Raw genomic sequence first — 26,732 nt, 5'->3', positions numbered from 1 at the left:
TAATTTTATTCCATGATCCATAATATACATGTGTATCTGATGAATAAGGCATATTTCCCTTCCGTCTAGAATCATTGTTTTATTCAACTATGTTTGTTTTATTTTGACAAACGGAAATAACATTTCATTGTCAATAAAACATTTTCGTCCTCTTCTGATTGAAAAGAGACACAATGGGAAACATTTACATGAGGTAAGATAAGAAAATAGAACGATTCTGTTGTAAAGAATATCGCCGTATATTGTGGTTGATTTGATTATTTGTTTGTTTACATTGTTTATCAAATGAACTAGTAAGATTAACAAAGAATCAACGAAATACATTTGTACAAACATAATGATTTGTTTATTTATTTCATTGTAATCACGAACTGATCTGCGATAGAAAACCGCAGAAAATGTGGAAGCACTGGATAGCTGTTTAGTCTTAATGTAATACTCCTTAGCATAGAGCTTCCATGAGTACTTAGCTTCTACACCATTGAGACGTGATTTAAAGGTTTACTATTTCCGCGCAAGACTATTAGCCCTAGGTTCTGTGATGGATCCCAGCAAAAGAGCTTATTCAAAATATAACAATATGCAAAGTTACCAACAATATACCAAAAGAATTAACACTACAAACCTAAGCATATATCTATGAGTAACGCAAAAGGTAACAAATTACAGTTAAAGTATAAAAAGGTACATTGACCAACAAAATGGTAACAGTGTTATGAAATGAATGTTACTAGTAAGCTGCTTTCTGAGATAACAACCACAAATAAGTTCACTTGGTTAACAAAGGTTCCTTTGCATGTGACGGCACCAACAGCAAAATGAAGAAGATTAAATCCGGTAGTATTATTCAGTAATGATCCGGGTCAAAGCTTCAACGTAGTGTGGGAAGGCCTAAAAGGATGTTATAATACCACTATAATTTTCAATCAAAGGTCGTGGCCAATAAAGCCGAAGAATAGACGGCGGATACAACGTTTATATTTTAAGAATCGCGGTAAAGAAGTAATATTTTATATAACCAAACAAAAATATTCGTTTCTTTACCATTGATACAGGTAAACAATAGATATGGAATATAAATGTGGTTACATATAAAGTGTGACAAATAGGAAGAAAAATATGTGATCTTTATTTTGTTGTTACAAAATATCACTGAATATAAATGTCACAATAGTTCGAACCTGAGATGAGTGGTGATTGATGCCCAATACTGGGGAGTTCCATGCTTGGACGAAACTATCTTCCATCTCTTTCATGTTTCTAATGGTTATTAAACTTAAACCAGTTTGTGATTTCAGTGAAACTCGACAATTTCTGCAACCTCATATTGATAAAGAGTTTATTGTCATGATTTCCCTTAGTATGTAGATGAGATGGATATATTTATAAACTATCGACGTAATTAAAATAACTTCAAAATAAAAAAAAAAATTCTTTTCGATATTAAAGATTATGTTTTATGTAGCTAAGCGTTGACAAATACTCATGGTCATCAAATATCTTTTGTAAATCTAAAATCTAAAACTTTATCTTCTTGTTAGCTCTAGATAAATCTATCCCGTACATATGATCTTTTGATACGAGGTGCACTGGTGATAACTAACGCTAACTTACAACACGTACCAAAATATGTTCTAGAATGTCTTTCTAAAGAGGTGACAAAAGCGTTTAGAAGCCAGACCTCTTAATACCTAACTTCATCGTATTAATCTATATTTTCTTCTAAATTCAAACCTTCTATCTTCAATCTTTTCTACTATAAGCACTGTTACTACATATATTACTCTGAAATCTCACTATGTTATTATGGTTTGATAACTTGCTACATTCTACATTACAATATGCTTACTAGCAGAATTACTGACTGACTGATATAAATGAAATTAAGATTCTATATAGATACTAAACATTTTGATTCAGTGCAGCTAATAGACGGTTTATAAAATTTCTGAGAAATGTTATCAGGGTAAAATGTAATCAGCCAATCAGAATACTATTTCCCACATATATATATATATATATATATATAATACACTATTCATCCCAAAAAGTATTATTTGTGTTCTGGATTTGTATAATAACAAGTGAGTTTGTCAGATATTTACTTTAAAGCTATACCTATAATATATGTATTTAGTTGAAATTCATCGGTATACTTTGTAATTAGACGAAAAGTCTTGTTTGGATTGATCAATTAAGTTGTTTATAGAAAGTTACTTATGTCATATTGATGAGTTGAAAGCAGAAACATTCAGTACTTTGGTAAGAGAAATGAATATAATAAATTATTTATAGTGAGTGAATGACTATCTAACTGTACGATCATTATTAAAATAACGGTGGAACTATAATTTATGGACGACTTTTGAGTGACACCTTAATGACCTTAAGAGTGTCCACCTAATAACTAGGACTAAATGAGGATTATAAACCAGAGTGAGAAATGATAATTATGATTTACAGTTGATGGTTAAGGTTAGGAATTAGATTTAGGGTTTTCATCACGAAATGACATCAGTTAAAATGCCATAACGTTATTTAGCCAAATGGATGAATGAATTTTGCGTCAAAATCCAAGACCTGTTATCGTATATCTGGTTGGTTCGTCCATAATTTATAGTGTCGCCAAAATAACTGATAACGATGACCAATTTATTTTATACATCTTTGACAAATACTCTTAAACGGGGTTATTTTGTTTTTTTAGTTTGAAAGGGAATATGACTTTACATCGGGTTCTAGACATTTCTGTCATTCAATCAGTATTGTATATAAATTGAAGTACAGCACATTTAAACATTTTTTTGCAATTTTTACTTACTCTGTGAGTAGTTGATTTGTTTGTATTTTCTCATAAACGTATTCCCTCTTGGCCGTCCACGTATAATCTTCAATGTTGGATTAGCTATAGCCGAACTATGTGATGCACAATATTCTGCAGAATAAAGGATCTCAGTTTATCTGTCATATTTAACCTCGTTTAGTTTAAGTGTTTAGAGACTACAAATTGATAAAAGGCAAATACACCATTATTTCTGATTTATTTAGTAATAGTGATTAATTTTGTACAGTTTGATAATCAGTTTCTTTTATCGCTGAGTGCTTACCTGTCATCCCTAATCAGTCAGATGGTTAGGCATTCTTTTTTCCGGGTTCTTTTTAAAATTTCAAACTCTTATTAGCATACTGAAGTCAAAGTAACTGAGACAATTTCAAAGATTCTTCATCACTATCCTACTGAGGTCCAACAATTACTGATGAGTTGATAATACATTAAACAGTGTTTTTAATTAATACAGTCATTGTGTTCTTAATACTCAATCTTTTAAACGTTCATCAAACAAATAGTTGCCTTTATCATTGTTGAAAAGAGCTAAAACAAAGATTTGAGCAGAATAACATGAATTCATTTTACTTCGTCTGGTTCTTATCATCTGCTTACTACTTGTGATATTTAAAAATCATAACTACAAAATGAGATGCTACTATTAAACTTTTTGGGTTACATTCAGCTTCTTGAATGATTGGCATTAATAGTTTTGACAGGGTTTGTTAGAAAATACCTATCCTCATTCCTCTCGACTCCACACAAGAAAATATTAGTTAACAGTACATACATAAGTCAACATCTTTTAAATTAATAATTGACAAATTTCACATGTAATGTTGAAATGAATTGGTTTCTCACTCAATAAGAAACCTATTAAACAATGAATTGATTTAAGCTAGAAACCTGTTGAAAATCTGGTAGCTAAAACTCTATAATCCCATACATATGATTGTCATGTACTTATTAGGGACTAGCTTCCAAAGGAAATTTTAGTAATTCTAGTAAGAAGCGATGATCATTAGACTTCGAACATGTTGATTTTGAAGAATGTACCCATCAAAGACAATGAAATATGGTGACACAATATCATGGATTGATTGAAGTTAAACTTGTACATTATTGAGTCCTGTATCAGTGATCTTAAGCTTAAGCATTTGTGCGCAAGACCGGAATTCCTTGATTCGATTCCCGGTAGTGGGGTTATGGATACTCATTGTTGAGTAATCCCATACTGAGAAGAAACGACTTTTCAGTGCTTCAAGGTTTTCAATGGTTGTTTAACTTAGATCACCTAGTGTGTTACTATTGTTCAATCCCTGTTTAGATTCCAATATTTTATCGATTTGTGGTACTACTTTTTTTAAAAAAGAATTTATTTTATTGTTTAGATTACATGAATTGAATTTTTATAATAATGAATTCTGAGGAATTTCTATCCGCTGCACAATTACTATTAGAATTTATAGTGAAGTATAGAAATGGAGCATTTTCTCGTGAATTTCCAGTATTACCGAATAAAGAAATAGTTAAACCAAATTATCTTAAATCACTTATATCAAATAAAGCACCAGAGAATAAAGAAAATTTTGATGAAATACTTCAAGATATTAAAGATAAAATTATGCCTGGAGTAAGTCAGTATTATAATAAATGATTTATATTTGAAGCGAAGATAGATAGTGGCTAGCAGTGGAATCCAGTTTGGCGCGCGTTTCGTCCTATTTGGGACTTGTCAGCCGGATGTACCTGCATCTCAGAGTTGATGTTCACTCTGGGACTCGAACCCAGTACCTTTTGCTTCAAACGCCATCACATTATCCACTCAGCTACTGAGTCCTGATAGCCACCTGGTTGTGCAATGGGGTGAAGTTTAAATTCAATTAGTATTATTTGTTTGAATCTTCCCATTGATGTTTAGGACTGGAACTGGTCAGTCTCCAATAGGCATATGTGCATACTGTGCGTATTGCCACTATTCATCTTTGATTACAATGCTTGTGAATTAAGGCTATATTGAGGCAATATGCACAGTGTGCACATATGATCAATAAGAGACTGACCAGTTTCAATCCTAAATATCAATGGGAAGATTCAAACAAACAATACTAATTGGATTTACATTTTATTTGTTTGTATATTTAAGATGAAAAAGAAAAAACACAAACACAAACTTGTAGTTTGTATATTTTTTTCTAATGATGTGACACAAATTGGCTAAAGATTTACCCTAGTTTGATATGAACTAGGTAGAAGGCGTTAACCATTCTATATATGATCAGACGAAAGACCTTCAAATGTTATAAACAACAAAAGAACACTACATCTATTGAGTCAATCTATGTTTTCAGCGTTGATTTAATTAGGGTATAGATGTACAGTTATCTGAATCCATTGGTAATGATTATCACCTTCCCTGTACGATTGAACTTCATCATCTTCAATGGATCACCATAGAACTTCAGGAAGCAATTTCAAAGGTAGTTAAAATATATTAATTATTAGAAATGGTATCTCCAAATGAAGCACCTACCCGCTGCCAAAATTGTATTCAATGATTTACCAACTGATGTCATACCATAATGAATTTAACTTTCCACAAATCGTCCCACATGATAATAAAAAGGCCTGTTAAGTTTTTTGCTTTGCTACGCTTCTTCATAACCACATAACAACGTGGCCGTCAGAAGAAAAACTATCACCATTCTTTTTTCAGTTAGTAGAAAAAACTGTAGAATTTCACGAGTGCTGTATATTTATTTCTATTGCAAATGAACAATCTTTACAAAGTCACATTAATCCATTTTCATGGTGTATTTTTGTTCACCTGTGGACTTAAATCATTCGATTTTAATGTTGTTACAACTGGAAGAAATGACTACTAGTTCTCTACTTTTAATATTCAGTTAACACATGGATTATTTGTACAATAATTCACTTATAGTCTTGCCATTTCTGTTTCTTAAAATTTATTCACTTACGATTTTGATCTCGATCTTGAAAGTAAAATTATCAGTTCTGTCATCATTCCATCCATCCACACAAAATCTCTGTTAAACAACTATGTATACACAGTAAAGAAGAGCCCTAGCACAGACTGAAATAATTTTTATCGAATCTCAGTTTGCAGCATGAGGCAAAAATACTTTGTTGTCAAGTATTTTTAAAAAATAGATACAAAAAAAATATACAGTATCTCACGAAATACAAAATTTATTTCGTTTACTAACAATACTAATTCTTTCAGATCTATTATGAAAGTAATCATCTTTATCGATTAATTCTTAAAGTTGCAAGCGTGAGTCAATTGAAGCTAGACCATTAAGAAAAACCTGGAAGCACTGGACGACCGTTTCGTCTTATTGTGGAACTCCTCAGCAGTGTGCATCCACGACCTCACCTCGCGAGATTCGAACCCAGGTTTTCGTTGGTGATCTAGCTTCAATTGACTCACGCTTGCGACTATGAAAATACTAAATCTCCACAAAACCCTTTCTGATAATTCTTCAAGGTTATTTCTCATTGATATAGAAATTTTATAAAAATTATGTATAAAAGATAGCAGAGTTATATTTGACACAAAATTTCTATGTCATGATTATCAAAGGAAAGTAATAAATTATTGAAAATAAGTCTCATATGATTGAGAGATGATGGATAATTCTTAGAGCTTATGGCAAGACTATTGGTAGCATTCTATTCTTTGGGTTGATTGGCCTTTATGTAAAACTTTCATTGTTCATCTAAACAACATCGTCAGTAAAAATCGTCATTCAAAAAACAACTAAAAAGTTATTGACAATGAGCAATCAAATTTCAGGTCAACAGTTCAAGCTGTTAGTCAACTGAGAAAGAATTTCATTTCTTCATTTCTTTCCAAATTATGTTCTAATAATGTTGTCCAGATGGATAGTCAAACTTTCATAACAAAACCACCTAGTTCACTGAAGACAACATTTCCAACAAAAGTAATCAACTCTGGTTGTTATAATGATTAAAATGATTAAAAAGAAAACACTGAATAAGTATTTTGATATTTTTATTTGAAAATTCAGCTTACACATTGGCAACATCCGGATTTTCATGCTTATTATCCAACAGCTACATCATATGCATCGATATTAGGTGATTTATTGTGTTCAAGTATTGCATGTATTGGATTTTCATGGGTACGTTCCTAAACAATAATAATAATAATAATAATATTGGTATGGCAACTCTCCTACAATCAATTTCGATTATGGTTAACTTTTGTCAAGCCCTTTTGCAAACTTGTTTAACAGAAAATGTTATTCGGACAGTAATAATCCGTCTATTTCTTTGTATCATTATGAACACTATCATATCTGTATAAACGTGTATGCTTGATCCCATGTGACCGCCTAAGCACATATCTCTCTCTAGCTTAAATGTCTATCGCTTAACTATCGCCCGATGAATCATTCTCTTCCACATATGTATATATGCGCTCGAATCCTATCAATAGCTTAGCCTTTGCCTTGTCTGACTGCGCCTTGATTCGACTTGACTATAAATTCACCTCTGAATTCGCTTGCAAACACATTAGCATCTCTGCTCCAAATTTCTTCGATGTGCTTATAACTTTGTTATTTGTGCTATCCACTAGTCAAATGTAGCCTCCATTTCTTACTGCCTTCTAAATTCAAACACCGTTGAGATTTGTGTAATAACGGTTATCAATGTGATTGATTAACGAAGCTAATCCACTACAATAGCAATAATAATCGTCGTGTTCATTACCATATATTTGATTACGGTAACTAATGTTCAGCATAAATTATGTAATAATGAAACATTATTCATATTTTATAAGCATTTAACTTGTGAATATTTCAACATATAATGGAAAAAGATGTTTCTATAAAGCAGCTTGTTACCATTTATATTCATCTGTAAATGTTTATAATCAGTCTTAATTCCATGATATTCACTTTTTATTGTATAATATGTATAAAATGAATGAATTCTACATAGTAATCGTGATGATAAAATAATACAACGACTTACTTACTAACTTACGCCTGTTAACAATCATGGAGGAGCATAGGTTACTCACCAGCATTCTCCATTCAACTCTATCCTAGATATTCCTTTTTTGTTGCTATTCATTCTTTCGATGTTTGCTTCTGATTTCCAGTGCAATGTGTTCTTTGGTCTTCCATTCTTCCGTTCCTCTTTAAAACTCCAATTTAGCGCCTTCCTAGTGATGCAGTTTGGTGATTTCTTCACTGTATGTCCTATCCACCTTGAGCGTCTTTTCTTAATTCCCTCTTCATCTGGAAGCTGATTTGTTTTCTCCGACAGTAGGCTGTGGGAGTATTCATAACAAATATTTCTCAAGAAAATATCACTGAAATATAGTCGGAACGTCTCGAGTTATCTACAACTGTCCAGTGTAACATCATAGTCTAATATACGGAATGAAAAACATACAAGTATATACTAAATATTAGAACTTGAAGTGAAATTTTTAATGAAAATTACACTTTAATATGGAGCTCCTGCACATTAAATAAATGAGAAGCTGGCCAAACATGGTACGTAAGGCACAATTACCAAAGTATGAAAACGTCTCGGAAAACCTGAGACAGTTTTCAAGGTATACTGGTAGATCGCATAATCCTTATCACTTGTCATATAATTCTACCTGTTACGATCTTAGATTAGATAAGAAATTTGAACATCTAAAATGTTGTGCATAAGCACAAAATTGCAGTTCTAGATTAATGTTGAAGGTCAGATGATAATCGACAATGGAAAATATTAAACACTCGACTTGAAATCCAAAGCTGAACGATGATGTGAATAGTTTATCTCTAACTTTTTCCCTAATACTACCCTTTAAAAAAACATCTTCGACTTCTAATGTTTTCGGTAAACTCCATAGTTTGAAGTATTATTATTCTCTCCTAATTTGATTGCTTACTCTTATAAATTGGCCTTAATTCTAGAGTCTTTTTTAAGAGGTTCTCTGGAACTATAAATCTATCTTTAATTTTACAAATAATCCTTAACTTCTGTATCAAAATTTTAATTGTAATAAGATTTTTGGATATATTATAAGCAAAGATAGATGGTGGCTGGTAGTGGAATCCAGGACGCTTGTTTCGTCCTCGTTGGGGCTCGTCAGCTGGATGTACCTGAACCCCAGAGTTGAAGTTCACCCCAGTACTGGAACCCAACACGAGTCCCAAATAGAACGAAACGAGTGTCCTGGATTCCACTACCAGTCACCATATATCTTTGCTTATAATGCTTGTGACTTAGACAACATCGAGGAAATCCGTACAGGATGAATATATGCCGATAAGAGATTTATCGATCTCAGTCCTAAACATCAATGTAAAGACTCAGACAGACAATATCAAATGGATTTTGGATGTATTGCTTTCTTACTCATCCAGTGCTCAAAGTTTGTAAATAGTTCTGGGTTTATAACTTACTTACGCCTGTTACCCATTGTGATGCATAGGTCACCGACCAGGATTCTCTAAACTACTCTATCCTGAGTTCTGCTTAAGTTTAATAGTAACATGTTAGACTTAAGATCTGAATATTTTAGGTTCATTCTCATTCCATATTGACAGTCTATACTGTTGAAGATGAAAGTTCTATTGATTGTTTCAAAATTATCAGAGGATAAATATAATTCAAAACAAAGAATGAACCTAACTGAAAATTATTTTCCATATAAATTATGAAATAAACAAATTTCGCTTTGTATTTTATTTTTAGATATCATGTCCACCATGTACAGAATTGGAAGTGATCATATTAGATTGGTTGGTTTATGCTTTAGGATTACCGGATAAATTTTTATCATCCAGTAGTATGAATGATCCATTACATAAAGGTGGTGGAGTTATTGAAGTAATTTCATTGAATGATTGAAATATATTGTTGATAATAATTTAATGTAACCTTAATGTTTAAACTGATTCACTTTATTCAACATTGAATATAGATGGTGAAAGACAGAAGACTATTGTAATTTAGATGTTGTTTACTTACTTACTTACTTAGACCTGTTACCCCTCGTCGAGGAGCATAGGCTGCTCACCAGCATTCACCATCCAACTCTGTCGTGAGCCTTTCTTTCCAGTTAACATTTATCCTTTTCATATCTGCTTCTATTTCTGCTTCTATTTCCCGGCGTAATGTGTTCTTTGGCCTCCCTCTTTTCCGCTTCCCTTCCGGATCCCAAGTTAGGGATTGCCTGATTTCCTTAATGTATGTCCGATCCACCACCAATGTCTTTTCCTAATTTCTTCTTCAGCTGAAAGCTGGTTTGAAAGCTGGTTTGTCCTCTCCCATAAAACGCTGTTGCTGAAGAAGAAAAAAGAAAAAAAGTTATTCAAAAACGCTAACCAGATGTTGTTTAGATAATTTTAGATGCATTTACTATTTGGGCAGATTAATTGTGATAGAATGTAAATACTAAAAGTAATAAGTTAAAGTCTGTAATAATTTTTGCTAATTGCGGAAGCTTGAACATTGAAGTATGCAGACATATAGACGGAATGATATTGAATTTTTGACTGAAGTACTTGTCGATGATAAAAGAAACTAAGCTATTCAAAAGGATTGTTAGTGAATGGTTAACATAGATTAGTGCAGAAAGTCAGATGATACCCAGGAAGCTCCGTGCCAACGCTTCATAATATGAAGTTGGGTGACGGGGAAAAGTAATTCCCTCAGGTCCGTCTTGCTGATGAGCTTCAAGACACAAGAAACCTAGGTTCAAGGTTTCCAACCGGTTATTTCTAATCATCTAAGATCTTAACACTGTGAAGCTTAATTTCCTTTTCTATTATTTGAAACCACTGATATTATGAGATGCACACTATGATGTACAGTTCAAATCAGTTACTTCATAGGTTAGTATCATGCTTCAATTTAAATGGTTTGAGTTCTATTACAGTTCATTCTTAGTTCAGCAAGAACTACATATAATCTTTAAACGAATTTGAAATAATGATATATAAATTAGCGAACGAATGTGTTATGAAAATTGATAATTAAGCGAATATATTTAGTGTCTGAGGTATGTGTTAAATGACTTTTAAGAAAATGAATTTTTTAAAATCCTGCCTTACATTGAACAAATGATTAGATTTGTGTTTGAAAAACTATTGTCAGAAATGCTCTTTCATTTCAATCCACCAACTTACTTATACCTGTTACCCTTCGTGGAGGACCATAGGCTGACAACCAGCATTCTCCATCCAACTCTAGCCTGGACAATCCTTCCCAGTTGTTTCCAGTCACAACTATTCATCCTATTGATGTCTGCTTCCAACTCTCGGCTCAATGTGTTCTTTGGTCACTTTCTTCTCTGTGTCTCTTCAGAATTCCAAGTTAGCGCCCGCCTCATGATCCAGTTTGGTGATTTCCTCAATGTGCATCTCATTCACTTACAACGTCTTTTACTAATTTCCACTTCTTTCCACTTTCTTCACTTGTGGGCTGGTTCGTTCTCTCTCACAGTAGGTTGTTGCTGATGGTATCCGGCCGACAGCGCAAATTGAGTATCTTGAGTAGACAATTATTTTTTCTAAATACTTGAACCTCTTTGATGATGGTTATAGTAGTTTTCCGAGTTTCAACTCCGAATAGAAAACCTGTCTTGACGTTCGTATTGAAGATTCTGACTTTGATGTTGGCTTTCAGACAGTTGTTTTAAGTTCTATATCTTCTTCTACTGTAGGAATAATGTCCTTACTTTGGCAATCCTTTAGCTCTTCTAGAGTTTCTGCCTGTCCCAAGTCCACACAAAGGAGGGGTTTGGGCATGGGGTCGACAACCTCATCCCGTAGAAATCAACCTTACTAAAAGAACACTAACCAGATTAAACTAAGCTAGTTCATCAACACTATTACACTAATTAATGTTTCCAGTATGCACCATGCTATATAATTCAGTTACTATTTTAACAAATATACCTATATATTATTCTTAGTTTATTACTTAGCAGGGATAAAATAGTTTACCCAGAAATATTTATAATCAAGCGATCAAGTGCTTCATTTTAACAGGGTTTTTTATTCAGTTGAACTAAAATGCATGATGGCAAATATGAGCATTGAATATTTTCCATTGTTAAGAGATAGCCTGATCAACTATTAACATTTTAGGCTGCTAGCCAATATTTTAAACATTTCCTTAGATCATGTTTTAATTCATGTCGCTACATGGTCTGAACAATCCAAATGGATAATTTATTCCGTTGTTAAATTAATCAGCACAGTTTATTCAAACAACCTTCTCATTGTAATTTTAGGCTAGTTAAACATGTACTTGAAGAAGTGTATTTTTTGAAAAATCATGAATCATTGAGATTAAAGAATAGAAGTCGTCTTACAATAATCTTACTGCTGTATGGATCTATGCTATTTCTTGCTAACTTGTGTACTTTGTCCTAGACATTTGCAAAATCTCACTCGCTTATTTCATAAACATTAATATTCTTTCTTCTTAAAGAGAATAACTTAGATCTCACTTTCTGTGAATCCATCTGAATACAAAAAACAATGTAGAATAATTCAGAAGTTCTATTCATCATAACACCAAATAAAGATAAATAGATTTTATCATCGACTGACTTCGGTAAGAGAATCATTGATAACCAAGGACTACTTAATAGCTGTTTTATCCTTTTTTAAATTGAGCGATCTTCACAAATCTTCTTTCCTAATAATAATAATAATAAATTATCCCGTGAAGAATTCTCGAAGCCCTCAATGTGGACTTCATTCTTAATAGGAATGAGACAAATATCACCCTAGACACAAGTAAATGATGGTCGCTCGTTACTTCACAGTGACAGAAGTTAGAAATGTGAACTTTAGGTTATATACCTCAATTCACTTTACATACAATAGTTCTACTGCAAAGTGGAATACTATGCATTATTATTTATTGATAACTGCTTCACTCCAGGTATGAGTGGAAACCATTTCAACCATGAATTTTCTCTAGAACTTTGAGGATTAATCTAGAAATCATATGCTTCTGAGGATACACTTGACTTACGGTTGAAGAATTTTTTGGGATATTAGTTTATTTTGAAGTTCGTTTTCATAGTGACCTTGTAGCAATTTAAGAACAACTGAGAAAACAATGAAGTACTAGTAAGGTATTTCTTTGTAGTTTTAAACTACAATAGAGTATATTTACAACGTTGCCATAGATCAAACTGAATTGTACCTTCAATTTTCACAGTGACCTCATTATTTTTAGACCACTAAGTTGGGATCCAATAGTCCTGATAAAAACTAGTTACTTCATGTGTTTACAAATTTTCAGTATATTTGTATTTCATTTCTAATAATATTTATATCCAAACCAATTTATGTTTTATATAATTGTACATGTATAGGTAAGTGCAAGTTTGGCATGCGCAACAATAGCGCTGGGTATACGCGATCGAGTAATGAAAACATACATAGAAAACACTAATCAATCTACAAAAATCATAGATGAAAATAAAACTGGATCAATAGTCGATCGTATGGTAGTGTATACATCAGATCAGGTAAAAATGGATTTCAATTTGTCGACATAAACTTATGAAATGGTAGGACACCCAGTATAAACTTTTATTGATCCATTACATTGAAAGCTATTATTTCAATGTGGTCTTTTATTTAGAAAAGAATGAACCATGGCATTTATGTTATTCTACAAACATGAGGCATATAACAAAGTAACTCGATAAGCATACTACTGACTAACTTTGAAACGAATTTCCCTAATTTCTATTTGAAAATCAAGACTAATGAAATCAACTTAATAGGAAGTGAGAAGGTTACACACCGATAAGAACCACGGTGTATTGTGAGTTGACAGAAGTTGAACATTTGGAACAGGCTGCTTGAGAAAGTACTAACTACCTAGTGAAGATCTGCATATAAATTATAATCAATAGTTGTAAAACGTAGGTGGCATGATAAAAATTGGTCATTGTGGTGCAAATGCATTCATTACTTTTCTTACGCTAGATCGTTAGCTACAAATTTCAAAATCTGTATTCTGTGAACTCTTTTATAAGTTTCGAGTCATGTTTTCAATGTTTTGTCTTTTTTATAATCATAGATTGTCTGATGATATGTTGAATATTTTTTGTTCGTCTTGTTGATTTTATCTCTTTGTGTTGATGTACTGTGGCAAGTAGGAGTGATGTTCATTTACGTCAGGTCCCGCATGATTTGTGCTTAACTTGCTGATTGTCTGAGTAGTTATGTCCCAAAATTTGCAACTCTTTTCCATAAATGTACCTCTCACTGAAACTGAAACTTTCATAACACATTCACACGAACCACAGATATATGGAAATGTGAAACTTCGTGTCTACTTTGAACTAGCTTCTATTAAAATCTATGATCAGTACAATACTATTTATCAACTAAGTTCACTCTGGGAGTTCAACTAAGCCAAAAAGTATTTTCTCAGGTGAATTAAAGAATGATTCCATATGATATGTGGTTGGAGGAGTAAAATTTACCAACCTTTCATTTTATTTAACAAAATGTCCTAATTAATTAATCATTGTGTGATCACTGATTCACCTTACAACTGGTCAAATTAGTAGTTTATTTTATCCTACTTATAATTATTTAGTAGTTTGAATAATTTCAGATATACACATCGGTTGTAGTAAACAATAAATCACATTTCACCATTGCAACAAATCATCTACCCTACTTGTTTGTACTCTTCTCTCGATAACTTATTTTGCTCTTCTACCTTTGTCAAGGAGTCCTTCTTTCTCCAGTTCTTATTGTACTTCTTATATATGCTACCGAATATTTTATCGTTACTTATTGATACTCTTATTCGGCAGTTATATATTGCTTGTTAATTTATAATACCGTGTAGTGAAGTCTTACTACTGTTCACTTATTTCAAGAACAAACTCTATGTCGTACAGTTTCTCATTTGTGTGTTCAGTATTGTTTACTGTGACAGAATGATACTTTCTAATGAATCTCTATTTTCAATTGAAACATTTTACCTATAATTCAATTAGTGATTATATAGATTCTATAATGTATGAGTACAACGATTTCATAGACATTTTGGATAAATTTAATAATATTATTCAACTATTCATTCTTACTAATAATAGCAAGTATAACTGATGTTCTATGTAGTTAATATCATGAGTGAATTGAAGCTAGACCATCATGGAAAGACTGGAAACACTGGACGGCCGTTTCGTCCTATCGTGGGACTCCTCAGTAGCTCGCATTCACGATCCCGCTCCGCTGGATTCGAACCCAGGACCTACCAGTCCCGCGCCAGAGCACTTAACCGATAGACCACTGAGCCGGCATCCAGCGGTGGTAATGTCTAACTTCAACCAATCCACGAAATTACGCGACCAACTTCCATTGTACTGAGGTGGATACCTGTCTCTACCCTACATGGATTAGCTCCACCGGCCATGACTTCTCAATAGAACCCCCTGAATTACCTCGTGGAGCCAGTCACTAGTGAGCATATGATCATTATCACAAGGGGGGTTTGTGGAGATTTTAGTAATTTTTAGTAATTTTAGTAATTGACTCATGATCTCAACTATATAAAACTCCTAAAAATGTCAACAAAACCCCCTTGTGATATAATTGATGTCTTTTACTTAGAGATAAGACTGTTATATAAAAAGTATTTATCAAAAACAAACCATAACAGACATCTCAATTGACTTCAAGACGTAGTTTTTAACGCCATCATCAACACTATTATTATTTCAACCAATTTTTAAAAATTCTTCTCGACCTTATAATGTGTTACAGTAACACGAAGTAGCTCATACTTGTTTCAGGCTCACCGTTGATTATGACTGACTGAAATTACTCTAAACGTTTGAATAACTTAACAGACAAAACTATACAAGGATATATACTTGTATATCTTATCGATAATAAACACCTATTCCACATAAAAGAAATTTACAGTATTCATTGTACTATATTACTTCGAAAACTCACTTTTTATCAGTATGAGGTTGTGGAGATTGTTACGTTTTTGATTGAGACCATGAACCTATAGATGTTAGACAACCATTGAAAACCCGGAAACACTGGAAGGCCGTGTCCTCCTAGCATGGAACTCCTCAGCGGTGCGTACCCACGATCCCGCACGCGAGATCTGAACCCAGGACCTTCTATCTCGCGCGCGAACACTTAACCTGTAATCTAATGAGCTGACAACCAACGGTGTTAATGTCTAACTTCAAACAATCCACGAAATTGCGCGACTATTTTCTATCGTCTGAGGTAAACACCCGTCTCTACCTGACACGGTTTAGTTACACTGGTCAGGGCTTCTCACCAGAACTCTGAGAATTACCTCTCGAAGCTAGTCAACAACGAGCACATGGTGATCGTGCAATTTCGTGGGTTGGTTGAATTTAGACATTAACATCGTTGGATATCAGCTCAGTAGTTTACAGGTTAAGCCTTCGTTTGAGAGACCGATGGCTCTGGGTTCGGATTCCGTATGCGGGTTCGTGGATGAGCACCGCTGAGGAGTTGCGTGCTAGGACGACATGACCTTCAGTGCTTCCAGGTTCTCGATGGTGGTCTAACACTGATTGATTCATGATCTCATCCAAAAATACACTTTTTATTTTTACATAACTTGTATGCTTTCCAGTGTTCTTACATAAATTAACTTATCACAAATAGTCTCTAAAATTTATTGTTAGTCATAAAACTTATCTCCTCTTGTAAAGTCATGATAAAAAGATAATTAGGACAACAGTAATCGTTTGTGGAATTCATATTTTCACCCTACTTATCCAAAAAATGAACCATTTGACTATTAAGTACATAATTTTTATTAAACTCTTCAACTTTTTATGCATAATTAAATAATATTATTTATATTAGGCTCATAGCTCTGTCATTCGTGCATTTCATTTGGCTATGTTGAAATGTCACTTGATTCAAACAAGGAAGATGGGTAAAAAATTGATTTTTGATTCAAAGGATTTACAAGAAGCAATTGAAAGCGATATAATCAAAGGTTTGATTCCAGTTATGGTAAGATTATTGAGTGTATAGAAGGTATTTCATATTGTTAAACCAAATCTAATAAATCTGTTATATTTGATTGAATTCCTTACATCCAACGATATTCAGGTTAATAAGTTTAAATTTACTAAAAGTAATAATGGTAATAATACTGTAGTGAACGAGAACACAAGTGGGAACAACCAAATGTATGTAAATACAAAATTACAGAACATCTCAGTAAAATCTGAGAACCATACAGTAAATACTTCATTTGCAAAATGTCCATCAATTGTTTCAGAATTCATTGTTCTTTCATTTCCACACCAATCACTCTCTGCTCTCGTCTTCCTTTCTCAGATCTTCTTAACTTTCCGGTGACAGGCATTTCACTTTCTATTGATGATACATACTAATTATATCTTATGGTTATTTAGTGTTGAGCTGGTCCAATGGTTCTTGAATGATACTCCAATAACTTTTAGGTTGATATTAATTAACAACGTAAATTATTTTTGGAAGTAAGATTCATTAGTTACTTTGATATCAACTTCCTGAGATTAGCATGAACTTTGAAACTATTGTCTAGTTCAGTCAGTTTAATCTTAAATAAATCTTTCTTTCGATTATGAAAAACATCAAGCCTCAAAATATCAGATTCAAGTGAAAATTGGAGGTTGATATTTGAAACTACATCCAAATGAAACTTGAAAAAAAATTCTAGGCCAGCATATCACTTCTGTTAGTAGCCTTTAAACTGTTTCTGTCGTTCGTTAAGCCGTAACTTTGCTACATATAATTGACAGAAATATATTACAAATTTATCCGTTCGTTGGCTGTTATAACTGAATAAAAACGGATAAGACTCACTGCAAGGAACAAGAAAAAGAGGACAGATGAGGATTTATCATATACTAAAACTGTATCTGGATACATTGATCTTTATACGTTTGATTTAGAGTGTATAATAGCCACACTTCAAACAAGCTCAAATGGGTACCGGTTAGAACTAAATAACCAGAAACTTAATGTAAGTATACAATTTTCGGCATCGTAAGATCAAAATCTTATGACCAACAAACAGATTCCCGGATGTGGTATGGTAGATGAGCACTGTTAATAGTATCATTCTTTCATTAACGAAGACTTGGTTAGGGTAAACTATTATTTAGTCAGGAGGTATGCGTATTTATCACTAGAATTTATAAAGTACTTGGATAATAAATATACATAGTCTTCATTCATCCATTTTCATCCTTCAGTGTGTTCTGTCATCTTAACTGCCTTCTCTCTTGTCTCCAAGTGTTCTGTCAACACCATGCTTTCGGTGCACTGAAACCCTTCGCTCTGTTGGACAACTGTTGTAACTTCAACACCACGTTCCTCTAAATACAACTTACAAACGTCCTTGTGAGTGGCGTTCCCTAAAATACCAGGACGAAATAACTATCTAGTGGTTCTCCGTTTTCATTGCTCTTCTAAGATCTGATAGTAAAAATAGAACTAAGTTACTGAGTTACAATATTACTCATTCGTAGTACTAACTTTATTTTCCAATACTTGTATGATTAATTTTGCTTATCACAGTGTGTAGCAACAATGGGTACAACATCGACATGTGAATTTGAAAATCTTTATGAAATCGGTAACATTTGTAAGTGTGCTCTTTTTATCAGTCGATGAAAAACGATGACAATTATAATAATGATTGTTTCTAAGTTTTTTTTCCTGTTTTGAAATAATGTTGTTGTGAACGATAACACATTGGTGGTGACGACAAAATGAACTTGAATAAAACATTACAGAGTCATTTGGTAAAATATGAATACTATACGTTGAGTACTTCATTTGCAAAATGTTCATCAATTGTCTCAGAATTCATTGTTCCTTCATTTACAGACCAATTACTCTCTGCTCTCGTCCTCCTTTCTCAGATCTTCTTAACCTTCTGGTGACAGGCATTTGACTTTCTGTTGATGATACATACTACTTATACCTGTCAACATCAGTAGCACATACCACAATATCAGTTAGAAAAACATTAGATTAATAGTGTTCAATCACAAATCGATTATATTTGTGAACATAAGAGTTGTTGAATAGATGGAGTGTGGCTGGTAGTAGGATCTAGGGCTCATTTTTCGTCCTGTTTGGGACTCTTCAGTTGGATGCTTTCTCATCCAAAAGTTGATGTTCACTACGGAACTCGAACTAAGTACCAATAGCCGTAAGTGTCATATTTCACCTATTCTATATAAAATTGTAATATTATGGCTATATCACAGCGATCCGCTAACTAAGACTGATCAAAATTTTGTCAAAATATCAATAACGGGATATTCTTAGACATCACAAATTAAAATTAAAATTATTGTATTCCAATTCACTGATTCGAAAATAATAAAACATTTAGATGGATTAATCAAACCTAGAACCAAACGGAGCCTCTAAAGTTTACTGTCTAAGAGTCTCATACAGTGTAAGTATACTCAACTCACGATTTTCAGGGACTCTTAAAGTGACTTAATGAATTCGATCTTTTGCCAGTGAAGGTAATATGAACTCATAAATTTTCACATGGGAACCCAAGAAATGTTATGGTTTTGAAATAAATGTCAATAACCCTTAATTTTCTCCCCAAAGCTCACAAATCATGATCCCTGTTTTTTTGGGGGGTTATCTTGTGTTTATAACGTTTAATTGTTTAATTCACCAAGTAATGGTAGATTGCACTCCGTTTTTAATCAGTGAAACGGTACTCTGTCATTGTTTATGGATGTCGTGCGAAAATGCGATAATGACTTCCTTAAAACTGATTGACTCTTCCTTGAAAAAAATTATTTCCGTAATAATAATAACAATGATGATTATAAAGAATCACTTTATAACTTTGATTTCCTCATGTTTGGATTTTGAGTAGCAGTTGACGCACACTTTATATCTAACTTTAGACTAATCAACTGAATTCCCCTGGGTCTCAGTGTTGATACTCATACTGAGACTCAAACCCAACACCTATCACTCCTTACATAAACCTGTTATTAACTCAGATACTGAGCCTAACTAGCCTGTAACTTGTTCAATGAATATAATTTTCTATTCATATAGGTTTGTGTTTCCATTATCGTTAACATTCAGAACTATACCAAACCAATCACTTCAGACTTGGTAACGTATATCAACAAATACTAATCAGTCTTCAATATAGAACCTTACAAATTTAATATTTTCGTCTCATTATTAATTATGAATCATTATTATCATTGAAAGATTTTGTTTGTTTTTCAGGTAAGAAATTCAATATTTGGTTCCATGTTGATGCAGCATATGCGGGAAGTGCATTACTTTGTCCTGAATTTCGTTATCTTGGCAAGGGTATCGAAGTAAGTTCAATGTGTTACGTCATGCCTTTTATGCAGATGCTTAATTTTATTCAATATTCTACTAGTGAAAGTTACTTTCTCTTTTTATTATCACTTACAAATTAGTTGATATTATAGTTTCTTTTTCGGTAAATTCCTTCAATATTTACATAAATCTAGTGTAACTGGACTAAGAAGATTTTCAAAACTCTCAAATGCTCTTGTAAAGCTGAAGGTGGGGAAAATTCCGCTCTCCCTCTCAAAATCCACTCATATGGTTACGCGTAAATAGCCACTCCCAGGAAAATCCCACTCACTACCTTCTCGAGGCGAGGGTGTTGTTTACTAAATTGAGAGAACGAAAAGCGAATGTCTGGTGCTTAAACCAGGTTGATGGGTACATATGATTCATCTTGTGGAGCTAGAAAAGCCTGATCCCAAACCAGTAGTGTACATGGGCTCCAATATCCTGCGAGAGCAAATGCCGAATGAACCTGTTCTTTGCTACCGTCTACCACAGGACCGTATTTGCTAAAGTTGTTCCTCTGCCATGTGGATCGGCCTCTGAGTCAAAGGCTAGGGAAGTGACCCTCCTGAGAGAACCGTCTGCTCGGGCTTGGGGACTCAGGCAGTATCTCAGCCCACATTTGTATTTAAACAAGGATTGAACGATCATAACTGCTACAGGGATTGAGAGAAAGTAATTATAATGATACATACAATGAATTTATAAGTAGATGTAATTATTTTAGGACATTACACGATAAACTTGCGCTATATCATACGCTCAGAAATTTCTGGAAACACGACTGTTTACTGAGTATTAGTAAGTAGTATATAGAAATACACAAAAGAGTTGGAGGGAAGTGTCTAATGACAGAGAAGGTAAAACAGACTGAATAATCAATGTTAAGAAATAAATTACACTCATTGTTTATATTCGAATTGAGAACTTACTTTGTTCATTGAACAACTTACTTATAATAAATCCCTCTACTGTGTTTTTTCATATACATAATGATGATAATAGTAATAATGAAATAAAATGATCAGATTAAGTGTGTCTATTGTTTTTTCTCCTCTCATCCTCTAGTTAGCTAACTCAATTAATATCAATGCTCATAAATTATTACTTGTAAACTTTGATTGTTCATTGCTTTGGCTAAGTGATCACACTGTTATATCGAATGCATTCCAAGTGAATCCACTTTATTTGCAGAATACTTCTGAAGGAATGCCAGAGTATCGTGTAAGTCGATTATTTTAGGGATGATTGTTTTTTTTTTACCTTTTTTCTGTTTATTCACAGCTCTATTTATTTATTCGTTTGTTTTTTTCCAGGTAAAACAAGAAAAACAATGTTTTAAAGATAGTACAATGTATTCATTAAATATTTCGTTGATTTCTCCTCATTCAATAACATAAAATTTCAAAATATTAACGTATACAATATATTGGATCAATGTTAGACCACCATTGGAACCTGGAAGCAATGGACAGCTATTTCATCCTAGTATGGGACTCTTCAGTAGTGCGCATCCATGATCCTGCGCGCGGGATTTAAAAACAGCACTTCTGGTCTTGCGCGTAAACACTTGACCTCTGGACCACTGAGCGGGCATTCAATGGTGTTAATGTCTACTTTCAAACAACCCACAATATTACGAGACCGTCCACTATTGTCTTCAATGAGTAAATGCCTCAAAACAGACACGGTTTAACTCAATTGGTCACGACTTCCCACTAGAACTCCAAGAAATCCATCTTGAAGCGCACTACTGAAGAGTCCTATACTAGGACGAGACGGCTTTCCAGTGCTTCCAGGTCTTCAATGGTGGTCTAGCGCTCATCCATTCGTGATATCAATCTAAGCTCAACGATCTCCACAACTTTATATATTATAAAATCATCAAAATACCAGTAGTGATTAACTGTATCACTTTTGAAATAATTAAATTCAAACAGCCATTATTAATTCCTACTAGAACTTCACACATTATTTTCGAAATCAGTTACTAGTGAGTAAACGATATTGCATCGAATTGAGAATAGAGTGAAGTTGTGAATGTAAAATCATTGAATTCTAACTCAGTAGTTTAAAAATTCACCTTGCTCACCGATAAGCACAGGGGCTGTGGATTTGACTAATACAGGAGTTTTGTGTACTCACACTATATTGAGGAACCGCACACATAGATAAAAGGTCGAGATTAATTATATAAGATACACACAACTCCTCTGTTTACCTTGACCCATATTAAGGCCACTTCATTGTGATTTACACTCTCTTCCGAGACATTCTTTTCTTATTCTTAATGATAAGTTAATCTTTCTTATTTTACATAATATCCCGATTAATAATTATTCTTATTGTTATTATCATTATCAAAACAACTACAATACAACGATTTCTACTTTGTATTAAAAATGCTTTTTCTTCCGATTTCGTCTTAGTGATCAGAACTCATCATGACCATCATTAGGCTATACATTTCTTCTTTAACTTTTATGTATAACCTGTTCTCAATATTGACAGTGACGGTAGTAATTTACAGTACGTAGTACTTAATCTCCGTGAACTTTGATCATTCTAATTTATACCATGGATTAATTCATCTTTAACTTTTCTATAATTGCAACATAAAATGATAATTTTCGATTTGTAACTGTTGTGTCTGGATGAAGAAGTTATCGAAGACGATGGTTTTCTGTAATACTTTTTGTGTATGAATACTTATAATGTATCGAATAACATTACGTTTACACATGTAAAGGTTAGATAAAATCACATAAGGGTTTCTATAAATCTGCCACATGCAAAAACAATACAATTATATATTTAGTAAAATGTTTATTAGGTTTAATCGTGACTTCCCAAGAATCTCGGCTTTCAACATGAGGCGTCATAATTCAACTCCTAGGGCAGAGTTTAAATGGTTTAATTTATTTTATCTGGTTAGCGTTCTTTTTAGCAAAATTTTTTTCTACGGCATGGGGTTTCTGAACCCCTTCTCTATGTGGGCTTGGGACAGGCAGCAACTCTAGAAGAGCCACAGGATTGCTAAAACAAGGACAACATTCCTACAATTCAAGAACATATAGAACTTAAAACAACTGTCTGAAAGCCAACATCAAAGTCAGAATCTTCAATACGAACGTCAAGACAGGTTTTCTATTCGGAGTTGAAACTCGGAAAACTACTATAACCATCATCAAAGAGGTTCAAGTATTTAGAAAAAATAATTGTCTACTCAAGATACTCAATTTGCGTTGTTGGCCGGATACCATCAGCAACAACCTACTGTGAGAGAGAACGAACCAACTTACAAGTGAAGAGGAAATTAGTAAAAGACGTTGTAAGTGAATGAGATGCACATTGAGGAAATCACCAAACTGGATCATGAGGCGGGCGCTAACTTGGAATTCTGAAGAGACACAGAGAAGAAAGTGACCAAAGAACACATTGAGCCGAGAGTTGGAAGCAGACATCAATAGGATGAATAGTAACTAGAAACCTCTGGGAAGGATTGTCCAGGCTAGAATTGGATGGAGAATGCTGGTTGTCAGCCTATGCTCCTCCACAAATGGTAACAGGTATAATTGAGTAAGTTATTAGGTTTCAAGTGTATATGGGCCATTCTAAAAACGATACATAGATGGTTAACAATTTTATGATAAATATATAAATATAATATATATTTCATCCAATTTTTTTTTAAAGAATTGGAGTATATCACTTGGTAGACGGTTTCGAGCTTTAAAACTTTGGTTTGTTTTACGATTATATGGACTTCAAAATATTCGTCATTTACTTCGACTAGTAAGTTAACAAAATATTAAACAAATATTTATTGAGTTACTTATTAGTAATTTACTATAATAAAAATGAATAATAACGATGATTATCAACAAGTAAATTGACATTTCAATGTTAAACTATTGAATGTCATATTGTAGTGAATGAGAACACGACTGGGGACAATCGAACGTATGTAAGCACAACTTACAAACTATCTTATTAAAATCTGATAACCATGCAGTCAATAGTTAATTTGCAAAATAATCATCAATTGTCTCAATCTTCACTATTCCTTTCGGTAAATATCAATCCATCTTCTCTAATTTCATTGTTTATGTATTTTCCTACCAATTGCGCTTCATTTTAGTTCATTCCTTATCGGTCTTCTGCCAAAATACATTCTATGTCTGACCAACACCATATATTACTTATATGGATATAAGTAGACCACACTACAATATTTCAATAAATTCGTTTTATTCTTGTATGGTTTAAATTATGTTATATTCTCAACAAAAAATAAAGAATTTTCACTACATCTTATAGAAAATTGACTGAGATAGCATTGTTATGAAGCGGAGTATTGTTATAACTTATGGCTGCCTGGATGCCCTGTTAATATTCAACGTGATAAGACCGTCAATTAGAGAGCAGTGAATTATCAATCAGACCAATGATACACGAAACCCGTACCAGCAATCTAGACCACTTATCGGTTCTGCTTTCTGCTTAGCTCAGCCAGTTAAGTGTAGGGCAACAATTTCAGTCTCTGCGGTATGAATCATTATATTTCAAACATACTGAGTTTATATATCAATCAAACAGGTCACATCGTACTATAAAATAGAAAATAACATTTGTACAAGATTCAGCCAAAAATGGTTGTGAATGTGGAGAATAGTAATTAATAGACTGGGTATAATTCAAGAACGGTATATCATATAATAATAGATCATAGGTCAAAATAAAGCCTATAATAAGAGGGACACAAACATGAATAGTTTAGTTAGTTAACAATTGTACGATATAAATATATACATAGTATCGGTCTATAAATAGTTCTCAAAAGTTACCATTCCTAATTCCTATAGGGACATAACAAGTATATTGTTTTTTCTATGATTTATTCACATTAATTGTATTGTAGTAAACGAGAACATCAGTGGAAACAATCGAATGTATGTAAATACAAAAGTAACAGAATATCTTAGTAAAATCTGAGAAACATACAGTAAATACTTCATTGGCAAAATGTTCATCAATTGTCTCAGAATTCATTGTTCCTTCATTCTCATACCAATCACTCTCTGTTCACATCCTCTTCTTTTCAATCTTCTCAGCCTTCTGCTACCAAGCATTTCACTTTCGATTGATGATACATGCTACTTATATCTATCGGCGTCAGTAACACAGACCACAGCATAATTTCATGGTAGTTGATTTATTCACAAGGTCTTAACTACTGAATGTGCTTGTGATATTCTTTAAATTTTTTTACCAAGTTAGTTATTTTTGGGGCAAAAACTGCGCTTCTCTCCCAAGTATTCTCAATTAATAATTATCATAATTTAATAAAGCTTCAAGACACTGATATATACATAAGTATATTTCTTTGTTTCAGCATTTTGATTTAGCTAAAAAGTTTGAACATCTATTAATAACAGATGGTCGTTTTGAAATTGTCAACGATGTACAATTCGGTTTGGTGTGTTTTCGATTGAAGGTAAATATAAAGAGATAAGAAAAATATCTTTTCTTTATTACACTTAAAAAGTTAACATTTAACGATAGATCTACTGTTGATTATCACACAAAATCGTTAAATCCATTTCAGTTGTCACAAATATCATATCAATGATGACAAAAATCTAGTGCAATTAATTTCTTACCAGTGATAATCAAACCAGTGGTTGACCAAATTTATTATGAAATAACCAATAGTCACCTTTCATCTATTAGATAGATAATGATTTTTAAGTGTGATATTTAGTGACGTATCAATTCTGGTGAGGTTCGTTAAGGCTCTTTAGGTGAAGCCTATTGTCTTTTCTGGTGGAAAACGTCTCTCAAGCCATATATACCCGTCAATTGTACGTTGTTTTTAGGAGAAAATCGTAGAAATCCCAAGGACTTAGCGCGTGTGCGTTGCACCTGAGATAATTATACGTTAAATGCATACTGGTAGCATTGGTTTTCACTTATATATCCCTTGGCATATACATAGGTATACTCACCCCTTGGGAGGGTATATGGTCACCTCTCTCTTCAGTCATATTTCCAACTCCTTTCTGGAGCCTGTGTTACATGCACACCTCTGGTACATAAGCTTTCACTAATGTACTGCATGGCATACACATACGCATATGCACTCTTAAGAGAGGGTTGATGGTCACCAATTCGTCCACCTGCACTTTCTGCCCTTCTCTTCTCTAGTCTTCTTTACAGACCTGTTTCTTTTTGTTGGGTCCAATTTATTGACACAGCATACTGTCTATTTTTAGCTCTTTTCGGTCAAGCCTGGAGCGCACTCTTTGCATTTGCCTACATAAGTCTACTACACAATCCGAGACCTGCGCAGTTCATATATATGTGTATTCAAAGAGCCTCCATAAACAAATTTTCGATACCTCGAAGTGTGGTCTCCGAGATATCCAGCTACGGAGTGTGGACTAGTGGAGTAGTCCGATCACCTTCAATTATCCAAG

The 26,732-nt window shown here is 33.3% G+C and overlaps 1 protein-coding gene across 1 annotated transcript; it reads left to right on the top strand.

Moving 5' to 3' along the window:
• Positions 1-5,347: 5,347 nt before the first annotated feature.
• Smp_130860 (putative aromatic-L-amino-acid decarboxylase (EC 4.1.1.28) (AADC) (DOPA decarboxylase) (DDC)) lies at positions 5,348-25,768 on the top strand (the record flags this gene model as incomplete). Its single annotated transcript, XM_018797175.1, has 9 exons — positions 5,348-5,398; positions 6,883-6,996; positions 13,227-13,382; positions 16,744-16,896; positions 18,454-18,520; positions 20,155-20,249; positions 21,322-21,477; positions 23,950-24,048; positions 25,649-25,768. The coding sequence occupies 9 exons, from the start codon at positions 5,348-5,350 to the stop codon at positions 25,766-25,768; spliced, it is 1,011 nt and encodes a 336-aa protein (XP_018652243.1).
• Between the last annotated feature and the right edge of the window lie 964 nt (positions 25,769-26,732).

This window comes from Schistosoma mansoni, chromosome 4 (genome assembly GCF_000237925.1).
Source record: "Schistosoma mansoni strain Puerto Rico chromosome 4, complete genome".
Taxonomy (NCBI): Eukaryota; Metazoa; Platyhelminthes; class Trematoda; order Strigeidida; family Schistosomatidae; genus Schistosoma; species Schistosoma mansoni.
Note: the sequence above shows the minus strand (reverse complement) of the source record. Positions and strands in the feature narration are given on the sequence as shown.